At 44.5% G+C, this 20476-nt stretch overlaps 3 protein-coding genes and 1 pseudogene across 3 annotated transcripts; 2 read left to right on the top strand and 2 right to left on the bottom strand.

The window, feature by feature from the left end:
* The first annotated feature begins 585 nt into the window (after nt 1-585).
* On the top strand, nt 586-4357 carry nefma (neurofilament medium chain a). The gene is made up of 5 exons (XM_068753303.1): nt 586-1644; nt 2317-2441; nt 2548-3313; nt 3404-3696; nt 3814-4357. The coding sequence occupies exons 1-5, from the start codon at nt 586-588 to the stop codon at nt 4355-4357; spliced, it is 2787 nt and encodes a 928-aa protein (XP_068609404.1).
* Nucleotides 4358-7176: 2819 nt separating this feature from the next.
* On the bottom strand, nt 7177-9429 carry LOC137908809 (neurofilament light polypeptide-like). Its single transcript, XM_068753230.1, has 4 exons — nt 8377-9429; nt 8106-8230; nt 7582-7895; nt 7177-7499 (listed from the first exon to the last, which is right to left on the bottom strand). Exons 1-4 carry the CDS (start codon nt 9427-9429, stop codon nt 7177-7179), a joined length of 1815 nt encoding a protein of 604 aa, XP_068609331.1.
* A 2408-nt stretch (nt 9430-11837) lies between these two features.
* Nucleotides 11838-13487, top strand: pgam2 (phosphoglycerate mutase 2 (muscle)). The gene is made up of 3 exons (XM_068752632.1): nt 11838-12355; nt 12467-12647; nt 13059-13487. Exons 1-3 carry the CDS (start codon nt 11939-11941, stop codon nt 13226-13228), a joined length of 768 nt encoding a protein of 255 aa, XP_068608733.1. The 5' UTR covers nt 11838-11938; the 3' UTR covers nt 13229-13487.
* Nucleotides 13488-16951: 3464 nt separating this feature from the next.
* LOC137908808 (syntaxin-2-like) lies at nt 16952-20005 on the bottom strand (annotated as a pseudogene).
* Nucleotides 20006-20476: the final 471 nt, after the last annotated feature.

Raw genomic sequence — 20476 nt, 5'->3', positions numbered from 1 at the left:
ATGACAGAAACATTCAACCAGAGAGAGATCAGCTCTACAAGATTTATATCTGTAGAAGGAATAGAACATATACATAATAATGAATATTATTATTATTATTATTATTATGTTAGCACAAATGTGGATATTTACTCATTGCCTTCGCACACATTTAAGGTGCTCAAGAGTTTATGGGAATATCCTGCAGGTCGCTGTCCTTGGTGCTGAAATGACTGGATCGCTACCGCAACGATTGTTTCTTCATACAACATAAACACATTGGTTGGTTGATTCTAACATCTATCTATCTATCTATCTATCTATCTATCTATCTATCATCTATCTATCTATCATCTATCTATCTATCTATCTATCATCTATCTATCTATCGATCCATCCTGAGGGGGTGTGCCTATCCTTGTTCCTGGCTCGTAGGCTATATAAGGAGCAGACAGAGGAGGTCTCGGTGCTGTGCGAGCCATACACCCCTCACCTGCAGTCCAGCACCCACACCCACACCCACACCCACACACCCACACGCACTCCTTCATCTACTGCACTGAGCCTCTCCATTCCTCCGCACATCTCCTACGGTACTCCAACCGGATGAGTTACCCGGTGGAAACTATAGGGAGCCCCTTCAGGAGAAGTATGGATACAAGGACGACCAGCTACAGCTACAGCCGCTCCAGCGGCAGCCCCTCCAGCGGCTTTCGGTCCCAGTCGTGGTCCCGGCCAAGCCCCGGCTCCACCACGACCACAAGTTACAAGAGGAGCCTGAATATGCCGGTGTCCCGGGCTTACGGCTCCACGGTGCTCAGCGCCGCCGACGGCGTTGATTACAGCCAAACGTCCATCCTGAACGGAGACTACACGCGATCTAACGAGAAAGAGCAACTCCAGGGGCTCAACGACCGCTTCGTGGTTTACATCGACAAGGTGCACTACCTGGAGCAGCAGAACAAGCAGATCGAGGCGGAGATCCAGGCACTGCGGCAGAAGCAGGCGTCGCGCTCCCAGCTGGGAGATCTCTACGACCAGGAGCTGCAGGAGCTGCGCTCCGTGCTGGAGCAGATCCACCACGACAAGGCGCAGATCCAGCTCGACACCGAGCACGTGGAGGAGGACATCCAGCGGCTCCGGGACCGCTTCGACGAGGAGGCGCGCATCCGGGAGGAGACGGAGGCCATCATTCGCGTCCTGAAGAAGGACACGAGCGACTCGGAGTTGATGAAATCCGACTTGGAGAAGAAAGTTCAGTCGCTGCAGGATGAGATCGCCTTCATCCGCAACAACCACGAGGAAGAGGTCGGCGAGCTCTTCGCGCAGATCGAGGCGTCTCAGGTGACCGTCGAGAGGAAAGATCCCCTGAAGACGGACATCACCGAAGCGCTCCGGGAAATCCGCTGCGAGCTGGAGGGTCACTCCAAACAGAACCTGCAGCAGACGGAGAACTGGTTCATGTGCCGCTACTCCAAGCTCACCGAGGCTGCGGAGCAGAATAAGGACGCCATCAAGTCCGCCCGTGATGATATCACCGACTACCGGCGTCAGCTGCAGTCCAAGACGGTGGAGTTGGAGTCCGTCCGCGGGACAAGAGACTCGCTGGAAAGGCAGCTGAATGACATCGAGGACCGCCACAACAGCGACCTGGCCAGCCTGCAGGTGAGCGAACGGCGGCAGAGCCGTGCGTAAAGCGCTGGAAAGCGCTGCAAAGAGCCGTGTGTAAAGAGCTCAGTATAGAAATACCTCGACAGGTCTCAGCATGATGACATTTTATGTTTTATGCTTCACAAATGTCACTTGTGTGTTTAAAAACAACAGTTTGTATTGCTATGACGTAATAATTGATATTACGCATGTATTTATCTATGCGGCGTTTCCGCCCCCCTGACGATCTAATAAGATTGAAAACAATAAAACAGATCGTTGGTGGACCGTGAGTTAGCATTTTCTGCTGAGTAACGACTGTGATGACGTCATCACTGCGCTTTGAGAGACTTCCAAGAGTCAGGAAACGGTTAAATGGAAATACTGCAGCTCCCCCCCCCCCTCTCTCTCTCTCTCTCATTCTTTTTTCTCATTGTTGGCTCTGCCCTTGTATCATTTACATTTTGGGTGGGGGTTTATTGACAGGTATGGAGGCTGCCCTTGAGCACTGTATTAACTCAATATAAATTAAAGACAGACTTCATGGGATGTTTGAAGAGCGTAAATAAATAAAAGGGTAACATTAGAAAGTCCTTGTAAGGTCTGGATATTTTAAGAGAACAATTATTTTCTCTGCACATGCATGACTTTGTTTCATTTAAACAAATTTCTCTTTTCCTCTCTCAGGAGACAATTCACCAGATGGACAATGAGCTCAAGAGCACTAAATGGGAGATGGCGCGTCACCTGCGTGAGTACCAGGACCTGCTCAATGTCAAGATGGCCTTAGATATTGAGATTGCTTCATATAGGTATGTAATGACACCCAAAAATCACCTTAGAAATAACATCAACAGATGTTGTCCAACTTTATATTTGCCAAAAGTGAGAATGAAATGCTTGATCTATTGTTCCCAGGAAACTCCTTGAGGGTGAAGAGACCCACTTTAGCACTTTCCCTTACCGCCAGGCAATAACCACCACCAGAATTGTTAGACCTAAATCCGAAGCTCCAAAGCTTAAGGTGCAGCACAAGTTTGTGGATGAGATCATTGAAGAAACGCGAGTGGAAGATGAGAAGTGTGACATCGATGAGGCCCTAGCAGAGATTGCACAGGAGCTGTCTGCCACGCTCGAAGATGGAGGCGATGAGGGAGAAGAGGAGGAGGAGGAAGAGGGAGAAGGTGAAGAAGCAGATGATGCGGGGGAAGAGGGGGAGTGGGAGGAAATTGTAGCCACCACTCAAGCCAAAGTTAGCTCCAGTGCACCCACTAAACAGGAAGAGGAAGAAGCTAATGGAAAAGGTGGTGATGATGAAGAAGAAGAAGAGGGGGAGGAAGAAGGTGGTGATGGAGATAAAGAAGAAGAGGATGAAGAAGGAAGGGGAGATGACGCAGAGGGAAGCGCTGGAGGAGAAGGAGAACAGGAAGTAGAGGAAACAGTTTTGTGTTCCAAAGCTCCAGAGTCAAAAGCCTCGCCTGACAAAGACAAGGCTGCAGATAAAGAAGGCAGTGGTGGAGAAGACGAGGCCACAGCTGAAGAGGAGGCTGACGATAAAGACGCTGTGAGTGACAAAGCATCTAAAAGTGGAGATGAGAAAGAGGAAAAAGATGATGCAGACAAAGACACAAAAGAAGAGAATCTGCAAGATAAGAAGTCAGAAGAGGTTGTGGCCAAGACAGAAGCTCTGAAAACAGAATCTGCAGCACCTGAGACCCAAAAAGAGGAGGATGTCAAAAAATCAACATCAAAACCTGATTCTCCAAAGTCAGAGTCCCCGAAACCCACATCACCAAAGTCTGAATCACCTAAACCTGAGTCTCCTAAATCTGAATCTCCCAAGCCTGCATCACCGAAGTCTGAATCACCCAAAGAAGGCTCACCTAAGGTTGGGTCACCTAAAGAATCCTCACCAAAAGCTGGGTCCCCAAAGTCAGAATCCCCAAAGCTTGGATCACCAAAAGCTGATTCACCTAAAGCTGAATCCCTGAAACTTGGATCCCCAAAAGCAGATTCACCTAAAGCTGAATCCCTGAAACTTGGATCCCCAAAAGCCGATTCACCTAAAGCTGAATCCCTGAAACTTGGATCCCCAAAAGCCGATTCACCTAAAGCTGAATCCCTGAAACTTGGATCCCCAAAAGCCGATTCACCTAAAGCTGAATCCCTGAAACTTGGATCCCCAAAAGCGGGTTCCCCTAAGTCAGAATCCCCCAAATCTGGTTCCCCAAAAGTGGGTTCCCCTAAGTCAGAATCCCCCAAATCTGGTTCCCCTAAACCAGAATCCCCAAAAACGGAATCTCCAAAGACAGAGACCGCTAAGCTAGAGCCTCCTAAAGCTCCTGAAGAGAAATCAGAGAAAAAAAGTGACTCAAAAGATGAGAAAAAAGAAACGAAGGATGTTTCCATGAATGGTGATGTTGACAAGAGCAGTCAAGAAGAGAAAGAGAAGAAGGATGAGGAGAAAGAAGCAGACATGCTCGCCAACGGAGTGGATGAGAGTCCCGTCAAGGACGATGGCAGCCAGAAGGTGGTCATTACCAAGACTGTGGAGACGATTACAACTGGAGAGGATGGATCCAAACGCATCACCAAATCAGTCACTGTGACCGAGACCTTGAAGGATGTGGAGGAAGTGCCAGAAATGGTGCAGGAGAAGCTGGTGTCCACCAAGAAGGTGGAGAAGCAGTCCACCCAGTCCGTCAAGCAGGTGACCGAGGGCAACTGAGTCGACTGGAGACGGTCGATGAGCAGGACGGAGGACCAGCGGAGGGGACACGGAGACAAACAATCAACACCAAACTAACATAAAGAAATCATACAGCTAGAGCGATGTAATAAAGATAACCACTCTCAAACATACAAGACAAATCATGGAGAGAAGCCAAAAGTTAAACGCTTCAAATTTCAAAAATGCATGCTGAGTGACAGCTTCTTTTGGCCGGATGCAGCCTGGAGCAAGTGACTGAGACATTTCATCTTTTATCTTTCTTTCTGCAGTTAGTGGGTGAGCTCAGGTTCGGGAGGGGGGGGTCTCTGCATGCTAGCTCTTATACGTATGTATGATAGAAATGCACTGTAGAAAGATGAATTATATGAGAGGAATAAATGCAATGCGAGTGGGAGGGAGTGTAAGAAACAATGTTAATGTTGAGTTTAAGTATAAGGGGGGGGGGGGGGGCAGTGAGTGGGTGGGTCCGTCATACAGATACGTTCTCGACTGAAGAAGCCTTACTTGACATGTGAAGACCTCAACTGAGCCAAAAAGGAACTAACAGCAGCGCGGTAAACACATAACCACATGCACCCAGTAACTGAGGCAGTTAAAGCTTAACAAACCCCAAGAAACTCCGAGCCTTAAACATGCTTTTTAATTGTGTCTGTTACGTTTACTCAAGTGCAACTGACAAAAGATAACAACAACAGTAAATGTGCAAATTTGTGCATTATTGTGTGCATAGGATGGACTTGAATTTAAATACAGAATTAAATGAGGTGCTACTGTTTGCAATCCCATGACAATTTCCCAGCAGCATTTGCTCATAATAAAGTGAAATAAATACTATACTGTGTACATTGTGTCTTGTCATCGCTTATGCATTTATCAGGATATGGTTTGCAAATACATGCACAGGTGTCAGATATCACATTAGTCATTACCTTAAGGAACATTTAATTATTAAAATAATGGACATTATTTTAAGAACATATATCATCTTAAATACCACAATGTCATTATACCAATTTTAGATAATTCAACTAATGCAAACTCGTTATTTTCCAGTAAATTTTAATGAAACCAAATAATGGAGACAATTATTTCTTAGCTATAATTTCTTTTTAAATGTCTATGTACTGTAGCACTTACACTTACTATTTATTTTTATCACTGACTTCACTCTTCTTATACATTTGAGGGATTTGAAATGCACCAGTCCATTCGCTAATTTTCAAATCAACTTTTATTAATGCATAAACAGACAACCATGACAAACAGCATCAAAAACTTGAGCATCATAAATTGAGAACGTGAATCAAATGGAATTTATACACGTATAAATTCACTTGAATATACACCAAAGATTATAGAGACAACAACGTGGTCATTGTTTGAAAAAAGAAAGCAGGATTAATAACACTATTTTGATGCATTCTTCAAGACATCAACACCGTCATGATCAAATGAAACAGGCCACAAGAAAAAAAAACTATGCAATAGATAGACAATATGCTTCTTTTTGTTTAACCTTTGAGATAAAGCATTAAAACGTCATTTGTGAAAACATTCTTAACAACAGTACAAGTAGCGAGTTTAACTAGCCTCCACAAGTTGCAGTCAATCACAGAGATAAAAGTAAATGCCAGCAGAAAACGCTGAGAGTGCATTAAACCTCGAGAGGATGTGCTTTTGTATGAATAGAGTTTTCATTAGGGCGGGGCGGGGCGGGGCGGTGGCGTAATGGGTAGCGCTATCGCCTTGCAGCAAGAAGGTTCTGGATTCGATTCCCTTCTGTGCAGAGTTTGTATTTGTGTTGTCTGCATGGGTTCTCCGGTTTCTTCTCACCTCCAAAAAACATGCAATTTATAGGTGAATTGATCAATCCAAATTGTCCGTATAGGTGTGACTGTGTGCGTGAATGGTTGTCTGTCTGTGTGTGGCCCCGTGACGCGCTTGGCAACGCCTCCGGGATGTTCCCAGCCTCTTGCCCGTAATTTGTTGGGACAGGCTACAGCAACACCCGTGACCCACAGCAAGGTCACCCAAAGCGCTGCTGCAGACGAGACGATTGAGGTCGTCTCATCTACAAGAAAGAGAAAAAAGAATGGACGTTTTCTTTTGCTGAATAGGAAAAGTGGATTTTATAACAGATATGCAAAATGCACCAATATGGGTGGGAAGTTTGGAGCCAACCTTTCTAAATTATATTATGGGGCCTGACAGTTTCATTAATAATCAGAAACTGGTAATTGTCATATATTTAACAGTGCAAATTAGCAAAAATGTACCCAAGAAAGGCTAATAATATTATCCCTCAAACTAACTCACTGCATGAGTGACTGCACGAGGACAGTTTGAATAAACGGTATGACAACAAACATACTCGTTCCTTTATTTGTTGAACTCGGTTTCTATTCACCTTTTGGAACGGATCACACGGAATTACAACACGTGGACAGGAGAGATTATAGAGGTTACAGGGGTTATTATAGTGTAAATCTGTCCTCCGACTTGAAATGTCTATCATGAATTGCTTGTGTTTCACCGAGCTCAAAATAAATGCCACACTTTGCTTTAAGGGGTATTTATTTACTCACGCACTCATGTTTGCAATCATCAAGAGCACACAATAAACTCACCAGGAAGTGTGCACTCAGCCTGTTATGAACTACTTTGGATGTTGGTTTGCATTTAGCCTTGGCTTGTTGCTGTAAATAGGTGTTGGATTGTTTTACTGAGTGCCATGTTAAGCGGATTAGAGAGGAGGGGGCTGATGCCTCCGGTGATAAAGCTGATATCCTTGATTGATGCTTTCAGGGGCTGCTGCATTACTTCTTAACTTTTGTGCTGCTTTCCTCGGGAGCTTCAGGTTTGGCTGATTTCCCTTGTTCTTTTTCAGCATCAGTTATGCCGTCTGTTTTCAAAGCTGCTTTGTCATCTTTGTCGTCTGTTTTTGGAGCAGCTGTGTTGTCTTTGTCATCCGTTTTGTCTTCCTCCTTACCATCCGGTTTATCTTTTTGCTCTTTGCTTTTCTTTTCCATTTCCTTATTCTCTTCTTCTTTTTCATTCTGACTTTTGTCCTCAACTTCTCCCTTTTCATCCGTGCCTTGTGTCTCTGTCACTTCTTCTTTTTGCTCCTCCTCATCACCACCTGCGTCAATAGATGAGAATTATAATAAACCCACCGACCTTTCATTGAGTAAGCAAAGAATATAATCAAAACTTGCACTGACCCCTTTCTTCCTCCTTTGCCTCTACATCTTCCTCCTTAGCCTCCTCTTCCTCCTCTTTCTCTTGGTCTCCATCCTGCTCCTCCTCAGGTGGGCCGGCGTCTGCTTTCTGAGCGCGGCTGCAAGAAATGACTCCCTGTGTGCTGCTGATGCTGGAGCTGAGCAGGCGGGAAGTCATCAGATAGGATGTGCCAGAGTTCATACTGGAAAGGATGGGCTGGCTGAAGGAGGGGGCGGACAAACTGTGGCTGTAGAAAGAGGACACGCCCCTAGCCACTCCCACGCTGAAGCGAGTCTCCTCCCCTTCCAACAACTTCCTGTACAGGCCATGAAATTCAATTTGTCAGTTGTCATTCCCTCTATACACACACACATGCTGAATTATTTTCACCTAAAATGACCTAGTGAATGATAACCTCTCTAAAAGACTCACAAATAAGTCAATAAGTTTGGTGTCCTTGTTCATTGTTGCTTTCAGAAATGCATTTTCTTGTAATTATTTTATTCAAAGTTCTGTTATATTTCACCTGTATGCAGCAATCTCGATGTCCAGAGCCATCTTGACATTCAGGAGGTCCTGGTATTCTTTCAGGTAGCGTGCCATTTCCTGTTTGATGTCCCTGAGCTCACCTTCCAGCTGACTGATGGTGTCCTGAAGAGGAAATAAAGTCCAGTCTTTTAGGGTTCAGCGCGAACAAGGATATATGAAGTTAAATTAAATGAAAAACCTGAGGAATTATGTGATTAATATCCCCAAACCAAATTATCTGAATAATTTAAATGGTAATAAAGACCAACCTGCATAGCAGTTATTTCAGCACTCTGGTTCTCCTCCATCTCAAGTAGCTGCTTCTCAAGGGATTCATTGAGACTCCTGCAGGCATCGATCTCCAGCAGGCGGGTCTGGAGCTGGCGCCGATACTCCCCTGCTTCGTCCCTAGAACTTTTCACGGCATTGCTGTGCTGTGCCACAGTCTCAGTCATGGAGCCCACCTTCCCTCTGAACCACTCCTCCGCGGCCTGCATGTTTCTTGCTGCAAGCCTTTCGTACTGGGACCTGATGTCCCTGAGAGCCCCAGACAGGTCAGGAGTCGCTGCATCCGACTCTATCGCCACCTGGACACCGAGCTGGACCTGCACCTGAAGCTCAGCCACCTCACCCTCATGAATCTTCTTGAGGAAGGCCAGCTCACCCAACAGGGATTCAATGCTCTTCTCCTGCTCGGCCTGAGCTAGGGCAGCTTGGTCAGCCTCACGGCGGGCCTCCATCAGGCTGCCCTCTGCATCTTCCCGAGCTAGAACCTCTTCCTCATATCGACCCTGCAGGGCACTCAGAGTTTGTTCCAGATGCTCTCTCTGTCCCAGGACAGCCTGCCTTCCTGCCCTCGCCTCGTCCACAGCTGCCCTCAGGGCTCGGGCCTCCTGCTCATACAGCGCTCCGAGACGGGACGGCTCGGTGTGCCTCTGCCTCAGCAGCAGCAGCTCCGCCTCCAGAGCATGGTTCTGCTGCTCCAGCTCACGCACCCTATCAATGAAGCCGGCGAAGCGATCATTGAGATCCTGTAATTGGTTGCGCTCCTGGGTGCGAACGGTGCGAAATTCAGAGCTGATCTGGGCCGCTTGACTGAGCTCCAGTTCCAGGGAAGAGGCTTGTGAAGAGGAGGAGGAGGAGGAGAGCAGCATCCGGGCGGGAGAAGAGTACTGCAGACGGGAGGTGGACAGTGGGGAAGAATGGGAGGAATAGGCAGAGTGGGTCCTTCCTCTGGTCACCACCACCCGAGAGGGAGCCTCGACATACCAGCGTCTGTATGAGGAGGTGGGGTAAAAGGGGTCATAGCTGATGGCACTCATGGCTGTGGGAGGACAGGCTGCTCTCCCTCTCTCTGTGTGTGTGTGTGCGTGGATGTGTGTGAAAGACTCAGGTTTAAACCCTGACTGCTTGCTGCTGCGGCAGGCTGTGCTTTTATAGCCAGACACTGAGCTCTGACGCAGGCGCACTCCACAAACGATGACAATGCAGACTTGACAGGTTTATATTACAGCTGCAGCCACAGGAATAGATAATCAAGGGAAGCGAGCTCGAGCGATAAAAGAGGGACAACTGAATCCGTTTTTTAAAATCTTGCTGCAATTGGAATTGACAGTTTGATATTAAATATCATCAAAGGAATCAGCAACTAAACCACAAACAAATAGAACACATCAGCCATTTATTAAAAAGAAAGAAAGAATTGAATACTTGATTTTGGCCATAACAGTCCTGCAGATAACTGATATGTCTGATGAGCTTCATGTATAATACAAAGCTGAAACATGTTTAATGCTTCGTATAACTTGCTGCAGTACACAAAGACAGAGAGAGGATGGGAGTGGAGTCGCTGTCATGATTTAACAATGGTGACACAGCATCTCCTGTTGTGGTGGTGAGCGGAACTACAGCCACCACCTTGAAAAAACACCTGCAGTGATAAAAAAAAAAGGGGGGGGGGGGGGGGGAAAGCAGGAGGTCGGAGCGCAGAGGAGACGACACATGTGTGACTAAAAATGAAACGGTAACTATTAGAAGAATTAGAGTAGGCATGTTTGATATTTGGTCCAATGATATGGAAAAGAGTATGTCACATGATGAGGTACATAAGGGGGTCTTGATGATTTTAGGTGCCATTGTTATTGCTATAATCAGTTCATTTTATATAGCTATTCAAAAGAAGTAATCCTGATGCATGAAAGGTATTTATCACAAAAAAAAAATAGTTGTCCTACAAAAGACAAATAGTCCCTCTCCATCTGCAGAGCAATTACACCCAGATGCTGACATGCATTTTCCTTTACTGTGTCTCAGTGTGTGTGAGCATGACATTTGCCTTGCTTTAAAATGTATTGTGGTGCTTTGGAGCAATATCTGAGTGTGTGTGTGTGTGCGTGTGTGTGTGTGATCCATGATGGGTTTATTCCAGCAGTATGCAGCAAAGCCCACAGCACTTCCAGACAACGCTGTTGTGATCACACAAACTCCCCAGTTTCCCACTTAAACCACACTCTCAGACCTTTTACTTTTTTTTAGACGGCCTGGGGAAATGAAAGAGATAAAGTAACCTCTCCTCTAAGAATGATTTTGTTTCTGTTACATAGTATTTCAACGTGATAATTGGTTTGGCAATGTTATTGTATAACTCATGGTTAAGCGGATAATTAATTTACTGCTACTTGCTATGCTGGACAGAGTAGCGTTAAAGTTAATAAATAGTACTGCACTTAAAACACGTATGAATCCCTTTGTGGTGACTAGAGGGCACAAGAGTCTTCGTTATAAATAGTAGTAATATTGATTACTTGAACTTGTTTTTTATCCGCTTTATTTTTTGTCTTCTTTTTAATCAAGACTGACTATAGCCATAAATGCGCTATAAAATGTGCTATCACACGTTTTCCTTCTCTACTAATACATCTTATTCATAATGCAACATTTATTATTAGAGTAGGATTTATAACAATGATGATGCAGGAAAAAGTGGACAACATTCTGTGTAATACATAAAATAAACATAAACCATATCCCTTTTTAAAACCTTTTGGCATTCGGCCCAGAATCCCATTAATATATTTTTGGACTATTGAAGTTTTCCCCCTCTATGAATCCGAATTTGATTAGGAGTTGAAGGCGCTCTTTTCTAAAATGACACTAGGGCGACCTCTATCGGGGATGGGTGGAAATGACACTTGTCAGTGCGTCGAGAGTTCAGTGTCTTCATCCGTGGATCGTTTTAATCCTCCGTTTGTATCCTGTTCTGATTTTTTAACTTGAATTCATATTAGGAGGTGCAGTCGAAATGCAAACTGTATGCAGCTTTTGTCTTGACACTGGATATGCCCCTGATGCAGCATTGACAAGCCTCATCGCCATGGTTACACACACATGCCCAGATCTTAACATATATGGATTCATCACAAATGAAGATTTTTTTTAGTTCCTCAGTGGTGAAACTGCTCATCTCAGGATGCATTCCCTCTCTGATCCTTACACTTTTGTTGTGCAGATCTCAGTTTAAAAGTCATGTTGCTATTTTGGCTTTATATCTGACCTTTGGCCTTCCGAGCCACAGCATATCCCTCCGGCCCAAGGAGGTCTGCTTCTATTGGTTGTGCTCACCCGTCCGTCAGAGACTGAAGGCTGCTCACAGGCAGAAAGGACAGAGGCTTGTCGGCCATGCACCACCACTATCCAGCTACGCTATAAAAAGAACTCGGAATGCCAGCTTGAGCTCACTGTTGGTCAGCCAGTGTGTGCATGTGCACGAGCTAGAGGCGCTGAGGCTTCTGGGTTTGGTAAAGGGTTCAAATCAATAGACACGCTGCGAGCATGGCTGCCGCCCACCGTTTGGTCATCGTCCGTCACGGCGAGAGCGGCTGGAACCAGGAGAACCGCTTCTGCGGCTGGTTCGATGCAGACCTCAGTGAGAAAGGTTTGGAGGAGGCCAAGCGTGGAGCCCAGGCTATCAAGGAGGCCGGCCTCAAGTTCGACGTGTGCTACACCTCTGTGCTGAAGCGTGCCGTCAAGACCTTGTGGACCATCATGGAAGGCACAGACCAGATGTGGCTTCCTGTGATTCGTAGCTGGCGCCTGAACGAGCGTCACTATGGAGGCCTCACCGGCCTCAACAAGGCAGAGACGGCTGAAAAGCACGGCGAGGAGCAGGTGAAGATCTGGCGTCGCTCATTTGACAGCCCACCTCCACCCATGGAGAAGGATCACCCTTACAACAAAATCATCAGTGAGGTGAGAGAACTGGACCATTAAACGCCTTGATTCTTCTCCATCAGCATAGCCGGTCAGTTACGTAACTAACTATTGATTGGTGTCTGAGTAAACTTTGTTTCACCTCTTCAGTCCCGGCGATACAAGAATCTAAAAGCAGGTGAGCTCCCCACATGTGAGTCGCTGAAGGACACCATCGCCCGGGCCCTGCCTTTCTGGAATGATGTTATTGCCCCTGAAATTAAGGCAGGAAAGAACGTTATCATTGCCGCCCATGGAAACAGCCTCCGTGGCATCGTCAAGCACTTGGAGAGTGAGTATTTCAGTTTACGGGTAGGTAAAGCGTCAAAATGAAATCAGAAACCCTGACTGCAAACTTCATTTTGGAAATACTTTTTTTTGCACTTAAATATTTCCAGTCACACACACACACACAGAGAGAGGGAGAGAGAGGGAGAGAGAGAGAAAGAGAAAGAGAGAGTTGTAGATTACATTGCATAAAAATAGCACACTGGGACTCTCACATTAGAGCACAGGGTGTGTGGTTCCCGTTACAGTCACGACCTTTATGTTGAAATGGTGATGCAGATATCGTTCACAAGGGCATTAGTGAATGTTATATGATAATATTTCTCTATTTTTAATTAGATTGCTAAAATATAATCTGATATTAAGCGGATTTCCACTATGTATCAGCTCACATCGCTTCTGCCTGTCTTTCCAGACATGTCTGATGCGGCCATCATGGAGCTGAACCTGCCAACAGGTATCCCGATCGTGTACGAGCTGGATGCAGAGCTGAAGCCTGTCAAGCCCATGTCTTTCCTCGGCGACGAGGAAACAGTAAAGAAAGCCATGGAGGCCGTGGCTGCCCAGGGCAAAGCCAAGAAGTAAGCCCGACTCCAGGCGCTCTGGGAGGAGGCGGGAGAAGAGACTGATCCCATCTTCATTCTCGGAGGGCATTCCAAATCGAGTTCTTTTGGAAACGGGCCATTTTCAGCACATTAGCGGTGTGTGCTTAAATGACGGAGGGATGACCTGTCACTCAAATCAAGCAGTCAATCATCACGTTATATGCAGACATCCACCACTCAGCCCTTTTAAGTGCTTTGCCACGCTGGTAGACCCAATAAAGAAACCATGTTTTTATGTAGGTCTGTGTCTGTTCATGTCTCAGTTGGAAATCAGTGGCTTCACCAATGTCTGAAGATGCTGTGAAAATGTTATCCAGCAGACATGGGGTTCATCCGGGCAGCATTCCCATGATGCAGGAGAGACTTGGAGAACAATCCGATGCACAGATAGAATAGTTCTAAGAGTCTTCACATAGTCTTCTTCTTGGTGAGACAGGAGACGTCTGAAAAACCTCATTAAGTGAGGGGAGGGGACGATTGTTTCTAATCCATATGCTGCGAGCACTGATCTCTTTCAGGACGATCATACCTCCATCCACAGGATTCAAAGGTTCACTGAATGGTTTAAGTTTAAAATGTTATGAACTTTGCTTTCAATAGTTTGAATTTAAATTGAATTCGGGGCCGATTTCACAAAACACAGAGAAAATATAATCCATGACGCTATAGCGATGGAGGCCACAGAGAACTGAAGCTTTTTGATGTAATATCTCCTTTTTAGTTCAGCATGATAACTATCACCGCTCGTCAGAATGTCACTTGTGATGCAAAGTGAGAGGAGAAGTTGGAGATAGAATGTCAGTCTGAACTAAAGCAGCGAACAATTACAGAACGCCATGGAAAAATAAAAAAATGCTTAATTTGTATGCTTTTATTTTAAATAGCATTAAACATGTTCACACTGTACATGACATCAGAGCAATTGTTTTCCTTTCTTCAATCAGATATGACAAAACCGCACTGATAACACTCAAACAATAGTCAAAAAAGTTTTACATAACAGATTACTGTAACTTCTGTATATTCCTACGGTCAGGACTTTTCCTCATCTATGGAGTTCTGTACATTTGCAACCTATGCAGTCCCAGAATGTGAGGAAGTAAGACGTGTTCGACTTCCTCTGTATAGTCTCTGACGATGCCACATTTATTTTAGCACAATTACAAGCTGCTGTAGGAAACACTGTTCTGTCCGCACTGATGGAACCAGCCTGAATTATCTGATAGAAAATAAATCCACTGACATTTTAACTTGGCCCGGACCAAGTTGCCGTTCTTCTTTATCTCCTTGTTCTGCTGCTCGAGCTTCTCTTTGTTCCCTGAGAACAAAATAAAAGGAATCATTGCAGCATACAATCAATCATAAATGTGTTTTAGCTTAAACTTATTTACATTCAACAAGTTTTATAGTCTCATGATGTATAGTCAGGGATGAAGACTATAAGACTATAGTCTTATAGTCTTCATCCCTGACCAGCACACTGAGATTGAGATTAGATTATAAAAGCACACAGAGACACTCATACAAACCGCAATGTAAAATACAACAGCAGATAGTCTCTGTATTTGTGTCCAGATTATAACACAGTCAAATCATGTGTTTCCAGATACAGCCTTACAACTATCAACATGTGATGGTGTTTATGCTGAAGTGTTGTATTTACTCAGATCCAACGCATCTTAAACATACATGTTTATGAAAATGTGTTTATTTTATTTTTTTATTTTTCATTTGACTTTACGCCTAATGTTTGATGCTTAAATAAATAAATAAAGTGTCCACATTTTGTTTATTTTGTTGTGAAAATTGACCCCGATTTCAACCATCTGTCTCCGATGTGGAATTGACTCGGCTATAAGACGACACTTGTTACAAATCTCTATCTCTATATTAAATCCACAGTAACACCATATTTAGAAATTTTTCATCAAGATCCGCTGTAAATCTTTGGAGTTATGTTGTTAAAAGACAGACAGAAACACAACATCTTTGGCGGAGGCAATAAGCTGGAAAGAGCAGAATGACGTAGACAATACAAGGAAATAATAATTGAATGATCCAAGACTTGTGCTTCAAGCAAGTTTAATAAGTACTGTACATTTTGAATTGAACAGATTTTCATAGATTAACATTATGATGAGGGGCCCTGGATGATCATTTGAACCAGGCGTGATCCTTCAGGGTCTTCAGGCTCGGTCTGTCTGCTGGTCTCTTGTTGAGGCAGGAGAGGAGAAGTTTTTGGCAGTCTGGACAGGCGAACACAAATCACATTTAGTATAAACGTGTCTTCCGTGTTTCTAATCGCGCTGAAATCTACGGCGTTCTCGTGACTTACCGTGTGAAAGATTAACATTCATGCAGAAATCGTCATGGACTCCGGTGGCTTGGTCCAGCCCCACGGCAGAAAGAGCAAGAGCGACGGGCGGAGGCCGTGGATAACAGCATGGACTCAACCATCCGCACATCGGACCCGGGGGGGGGGGGGGGGGGGACAACACGTTTGGACAATACGCGCTTCCTAGGTGCACTCTGATGTGCCCGTATGTTTGTCGCTGTGACTTTCTCCGAGTTATGTTTGTTTTCCTGTGAGGACGTCAAGCGCTGGATTCTCAAGGCTGATTTATTTTGGGAATGTTGATTGGGTCATGCCTCCTGCTTATCACGTGGGTTACTCCACCCCTACTTAAGGAGTCGTTTGGGTTTCACGGGGCTCTTGTGACTCTGACCTCATTAAAGGGGAGCAATCACACCTTTTCAAACACCCTCATCCTTGCCTTCCTGTGAGGGTCCACGACATGGACGGTTTCACTGGGGTCCTGGAAGGGGAAATCTGGATGCAACAGCGGAAACGCCACCACACCAATCTGCCACACGGACGTCGGCTCAGCCCGGTACCGTCCGTCCCACATCCAAAGTCTATGATCTTGATCTTTGGACCATCAGGACCATTTGTGTACAGGATATTATCAGGCTTAATATCCCTATGAAACACACCCTTGGAGTGGATCTCGCTATGGGAGTCCACCAGATGTTTGACAATGATCTGAAGAAGAGTGAAAATAGATATAAACCACTGTGACATTGGGAATGTGGACATATTTAGACCTGGAGCTGCGCCTGCCATCAGCGACTTACTTTGGCCTCACTCTCCTGCATTGGGGAGTCCAGTGAATCGATATAATCACTCAAATCCATGCTGGGGTTTATAATGACCTCTGAAATATACATTATTCCTCACATATCAGTCTGATCTTTTCTCTTGTGTAATATCTGTAATACTGATAACACATTTACTCAGATTTATTTTAAGCATATAAATTACAAATATTTCTTTCAATTATTAAAAGTTATAGTACGGAAATTGATCTCAGAAGAAAACCACCAGAAACATTTCATCAGAAAATCCAGAGGAAGAAACTCAGTGACCCTGCATCAGTTTTGTCTAATGTTGTACCGCCACCTGCTGGCCAGTAAGAGGAACACCAGTTAAGTGAAAGAACGCCTTCATGCACAAATAAAAAATGCTAAACTAAACTAAAAGATAAGACAAAAATTACAGAATTATGAATCTTATATAGCAATACTTCCACGCCAAGTCATCTCGCCACTTTTACTTGAGAGGTTTCTAATAAGCATCCAGATTTAAAGGTCTCGCGGGCGCCGCATCATGAATCTGTCGGTCTTCCTCGGTTCATCAGGATGTTCACCTGCTCCCGCTTCTAACAGGCTCAACGGCTCGGTCGTGGTTTACGTCTGAGGCGTTCTGATCACGATCGGCCTGAGCAGCGTTTCTCCTCCTGAAGGACCTGAAGAAGCTCGGGACAGACCCGATTTTATATGGGTTCTTCTTATATGTGACTGCTTTACAGGTTTCTTCTTTTGACTTGTCTACATACTCCGCAGCACTCGTCACATTCTTCTCTATGTTGTTGATCAGCTCCCCCTGACAGAACAGTCAGAAGTAAGTTTTTGGGTCTTTTGTACATCAATATATAATTTCTTAATCGTCTCCAAACGGGGCAGCCGTCTCACCTGACTCTCCAACAGCATGGCGGTATCAGCAAGTATCTCATGCAGTTCTTCTATGCTGGACTCGAGGCAGAGGATGTCCTGATGACGAGATTCAATCTCACTCAGAGCCTGGCTTGAAGTCTGAGCACTAGTGTTGATCTGTCAGAGGAAAAACAACCGTCTGCAATATGAAACAGCTTCACGTTAAAACAACATGTCCAAGCGATCCACAATTCCACCAACATCCGAAATGAAGACAGGAAGATTGTCACGCTGCAGCATCTCCTCCAGCTCCTCGTCTGTGGTTGGTTTATCCACTGAAAGGAACCAAGAATGATGAGCTGAGATGATTTTCAAGAGTTTGTACAGGCGGTTAATTCACAAATATCATTTTAGACAGAGATTTTAATTATAGATCAGGAGCAATAAGTGAGCACACCATTAATTGTGTCTGTCTAACCCGCTAAATTATTGCTTTACAGTTCTAGTCGGGATTGGGTCAGACTAATCCCCGATTCAATCTGAATCAACCATGGCTACCTGTTAGCTGTCAACATGAGCATGAGGCAGACAAAAGCTGCAATATTTATTTAACTGAATATTATATTCAGAGCAGCCTCAGAAAAAAATACATATTTTAATCACAAAACTATTTACAGAATGAAGTTTTCTGTAAAATTGAATGAATAAATAAACTCGAGGTTAACTACCAATGAGGGACTTCATCTTATGCATTATCTGTACTTTATATTTTGTCTGATCAGAACTCAATGAAGTAACTTATAGATTTAAACCACTATGTGCATGTGTAATATAATATGGGGAGAAATGATTTGGCTATTTGAGAAGCTCGTATAAAAACACTACGACAGGTTTTCTTGCCATTAAAGGGGTCAAAAGGATTCCTTCCTCCTCGACATGGGCAACATGAGATGATGGTAGATAGCCCAAAGTCTGTTTGGTAGGAAACCATGGGTTCATGGTTTGGGTCTGATAACTCACCAATCTCCAACTGTCTCTGGATTTGTACTTTGCATTACTCTCTGAAGGTGATTTGTGCCTTGTGGTAGCCCCTCATGATGTCAGCAAACCTCCGCGTCAGGTGGGAATGCTGAAAAAAGATTTGTTAATCTTACTCGAAATAAGACGCTTCTCTGTCAAATAATATCCCATCAGGAGAATCTGCAATCCTTATGCATGCCACTTATTACAGAAAATCCAAGTGCTGCCAGACCTGGTTCCTTTGAATACGATGGATTACCGAGGCACTTCTGTTGTTGTCAGCGACAGAAAAGTCTGTCTGCATCGCTGGAAAAAATACGTGAGGGAAAAAAAAAAGCACAGGATTAGTTCCAAAACTTCATTTAGCACTCAAACAATAGTCAAAAATGTTTTACATAACAGATTACTTCAACTTCGGTATATTCCTACGGTCAGGACTTTTCCTCATCTATGGAGTTCTGTACATTTGCAACCTATGCAGTCCCAGAATGTGAGGAAGTAGGACGTGTTCGACTTCCTCTGTATAGTCTCTGACAATGCCACATTTATTTTAGCACAATTACAAGCTGCTGTAGGAAACACTGTTCTGTCCGCACTGATGGAACCAGCCTGAATTATCTGATAGAAAATAAATCCACTGACATTTTAACTTGGCCCGGATCAAGTTGGCGTTCTTCTTTATCTCCTTGTTCTGCTGCTCGAGATTCTCTTTGTTCCCTGAGAACAAAATAAAAGGAATCATTGCAGCATACAATCGATCATAAATGTGTTTTAGCTTAAACTTGTTTACATTCAACAAGTTTTATAGTCTCATGATGTATAGTCAGGGATGAAGACTATAAGACTATAGTCTTATAGTCTTCATCCCTGACCAGCACACTGAGATTGAGATTAGATTATAAAAGCACACAGAGACACTCATACAAACTGCAATGTAAAATAAAACAGCAGATAGTCTCTGTATTTGTGTCCAGATTATAACACACAGTCAAATCATGTGTTTCCAGATACAGCCTTACAACTATCAACATGTGATGGTGTTTATGCTGAAGTGTTGTATTTACTCAGATCCAACGCCCCCCCCCCCCGACACAAAACGTTACGCCCTGATACTCTCAGAGACAGACCTCAGAGCATCAGCGCGACAGAAAAGAGACGTTCCCATGGGAACCAGGTGGCGGCCCAGACCTACGGACGTGCAAACCACAATTTACAAATCCCGGAACAAATTTACATTTCTAAAACCAAACAAGAGGCGAAACACTTTCACAAACCGCTGTCCATCTTCGTCCATCATCGGAAACATCAAAGACACGAACTGAGCCGCTCCACATCCGGGTCAATTTGGGACGTTCCCTTTCCGTAAGAGTGTTTTGGGATTTGTAAACGTCCCGGCCGCCGTACAGAGCAGGTGCACGCCATGATGCTGGTACCCTGCACTTACTCTTCTCTTTGTTTGGAGCAGACAGAATGACGCCATGTTTCATCTCCACCTCCTCTACTTGACATGATACTTTTTCAATGAGACTGCTCACCTCCCCGACCTGAGGGCGCACACACACACACACACACACACACACACACACACACACACGCGCGCACACATTATCAGCATACTGGATGAGAACAAAGTCACAGGGTTTAGGAGGATTACCGTTTTGAAAAAATCCTCCATGTTGCTCTCTGCCGTTTCCGACACATACCAGGTCATAGTCCCTGGCTGCTATGAAACAAACTTGAAAACCTGTTGCAGAACACGAAAGGTGATGTTAATGAATTTAACATTACAATTCAACAGACTTATAAATATATAAATACATAAAAAAAAACAAAAAAAACACTTTGCAGGTATAACGTTGCAATTACAAGTGGCGTATATTATCATGACTTAAAATTGAAACCGTCGCCATGTAAACAAACAGCTGCTGCGCTTCCCACGTCATTATCATAGTTGAAAGACGTGAGCGTTTCTCTTACTTTCGATGACGCCCCAGCTTTGTTGTACCTGTCGTGTCCAGCGCGCCTGTGCTGACGAGAGGCCACGCATGCGCGTTACGGTCCCCACGAGCAAACAAAGAAGGCGGAAGAACGGAAGCATGACGTCATCTTTGTAAACAAGTTAAAGTCGTTTGTAGTTCTTAAAAAAAAGACACCTGTATCTATATCAGTAAGATTTGGGTTGATCAATGGGCTGACTGTAATTTATGCGTTTGTC

The sequence above is a fragment of the Brachionichthys hirsutus genome, chromosome 19 (assembly GCF_040956055.1).
Source record: "Brachionichthys hirsutus isolate HB-005 chromosome 19, CSIRO-AGI_Bhir_v1, whole genome shotgun sequence".
In the NCBI taxonomy this organism is placed as follows: domain Eukaryota; kingdom Metazoa; phylum Chordata; class Actinopteri; order Lophiiformes; family Brachionichthyidae; genus Brachionichthys; species Brachionichthys hirsutus.
This window is presented reverse-complemented; position numbering and strand designations above follow the sequence as displayed.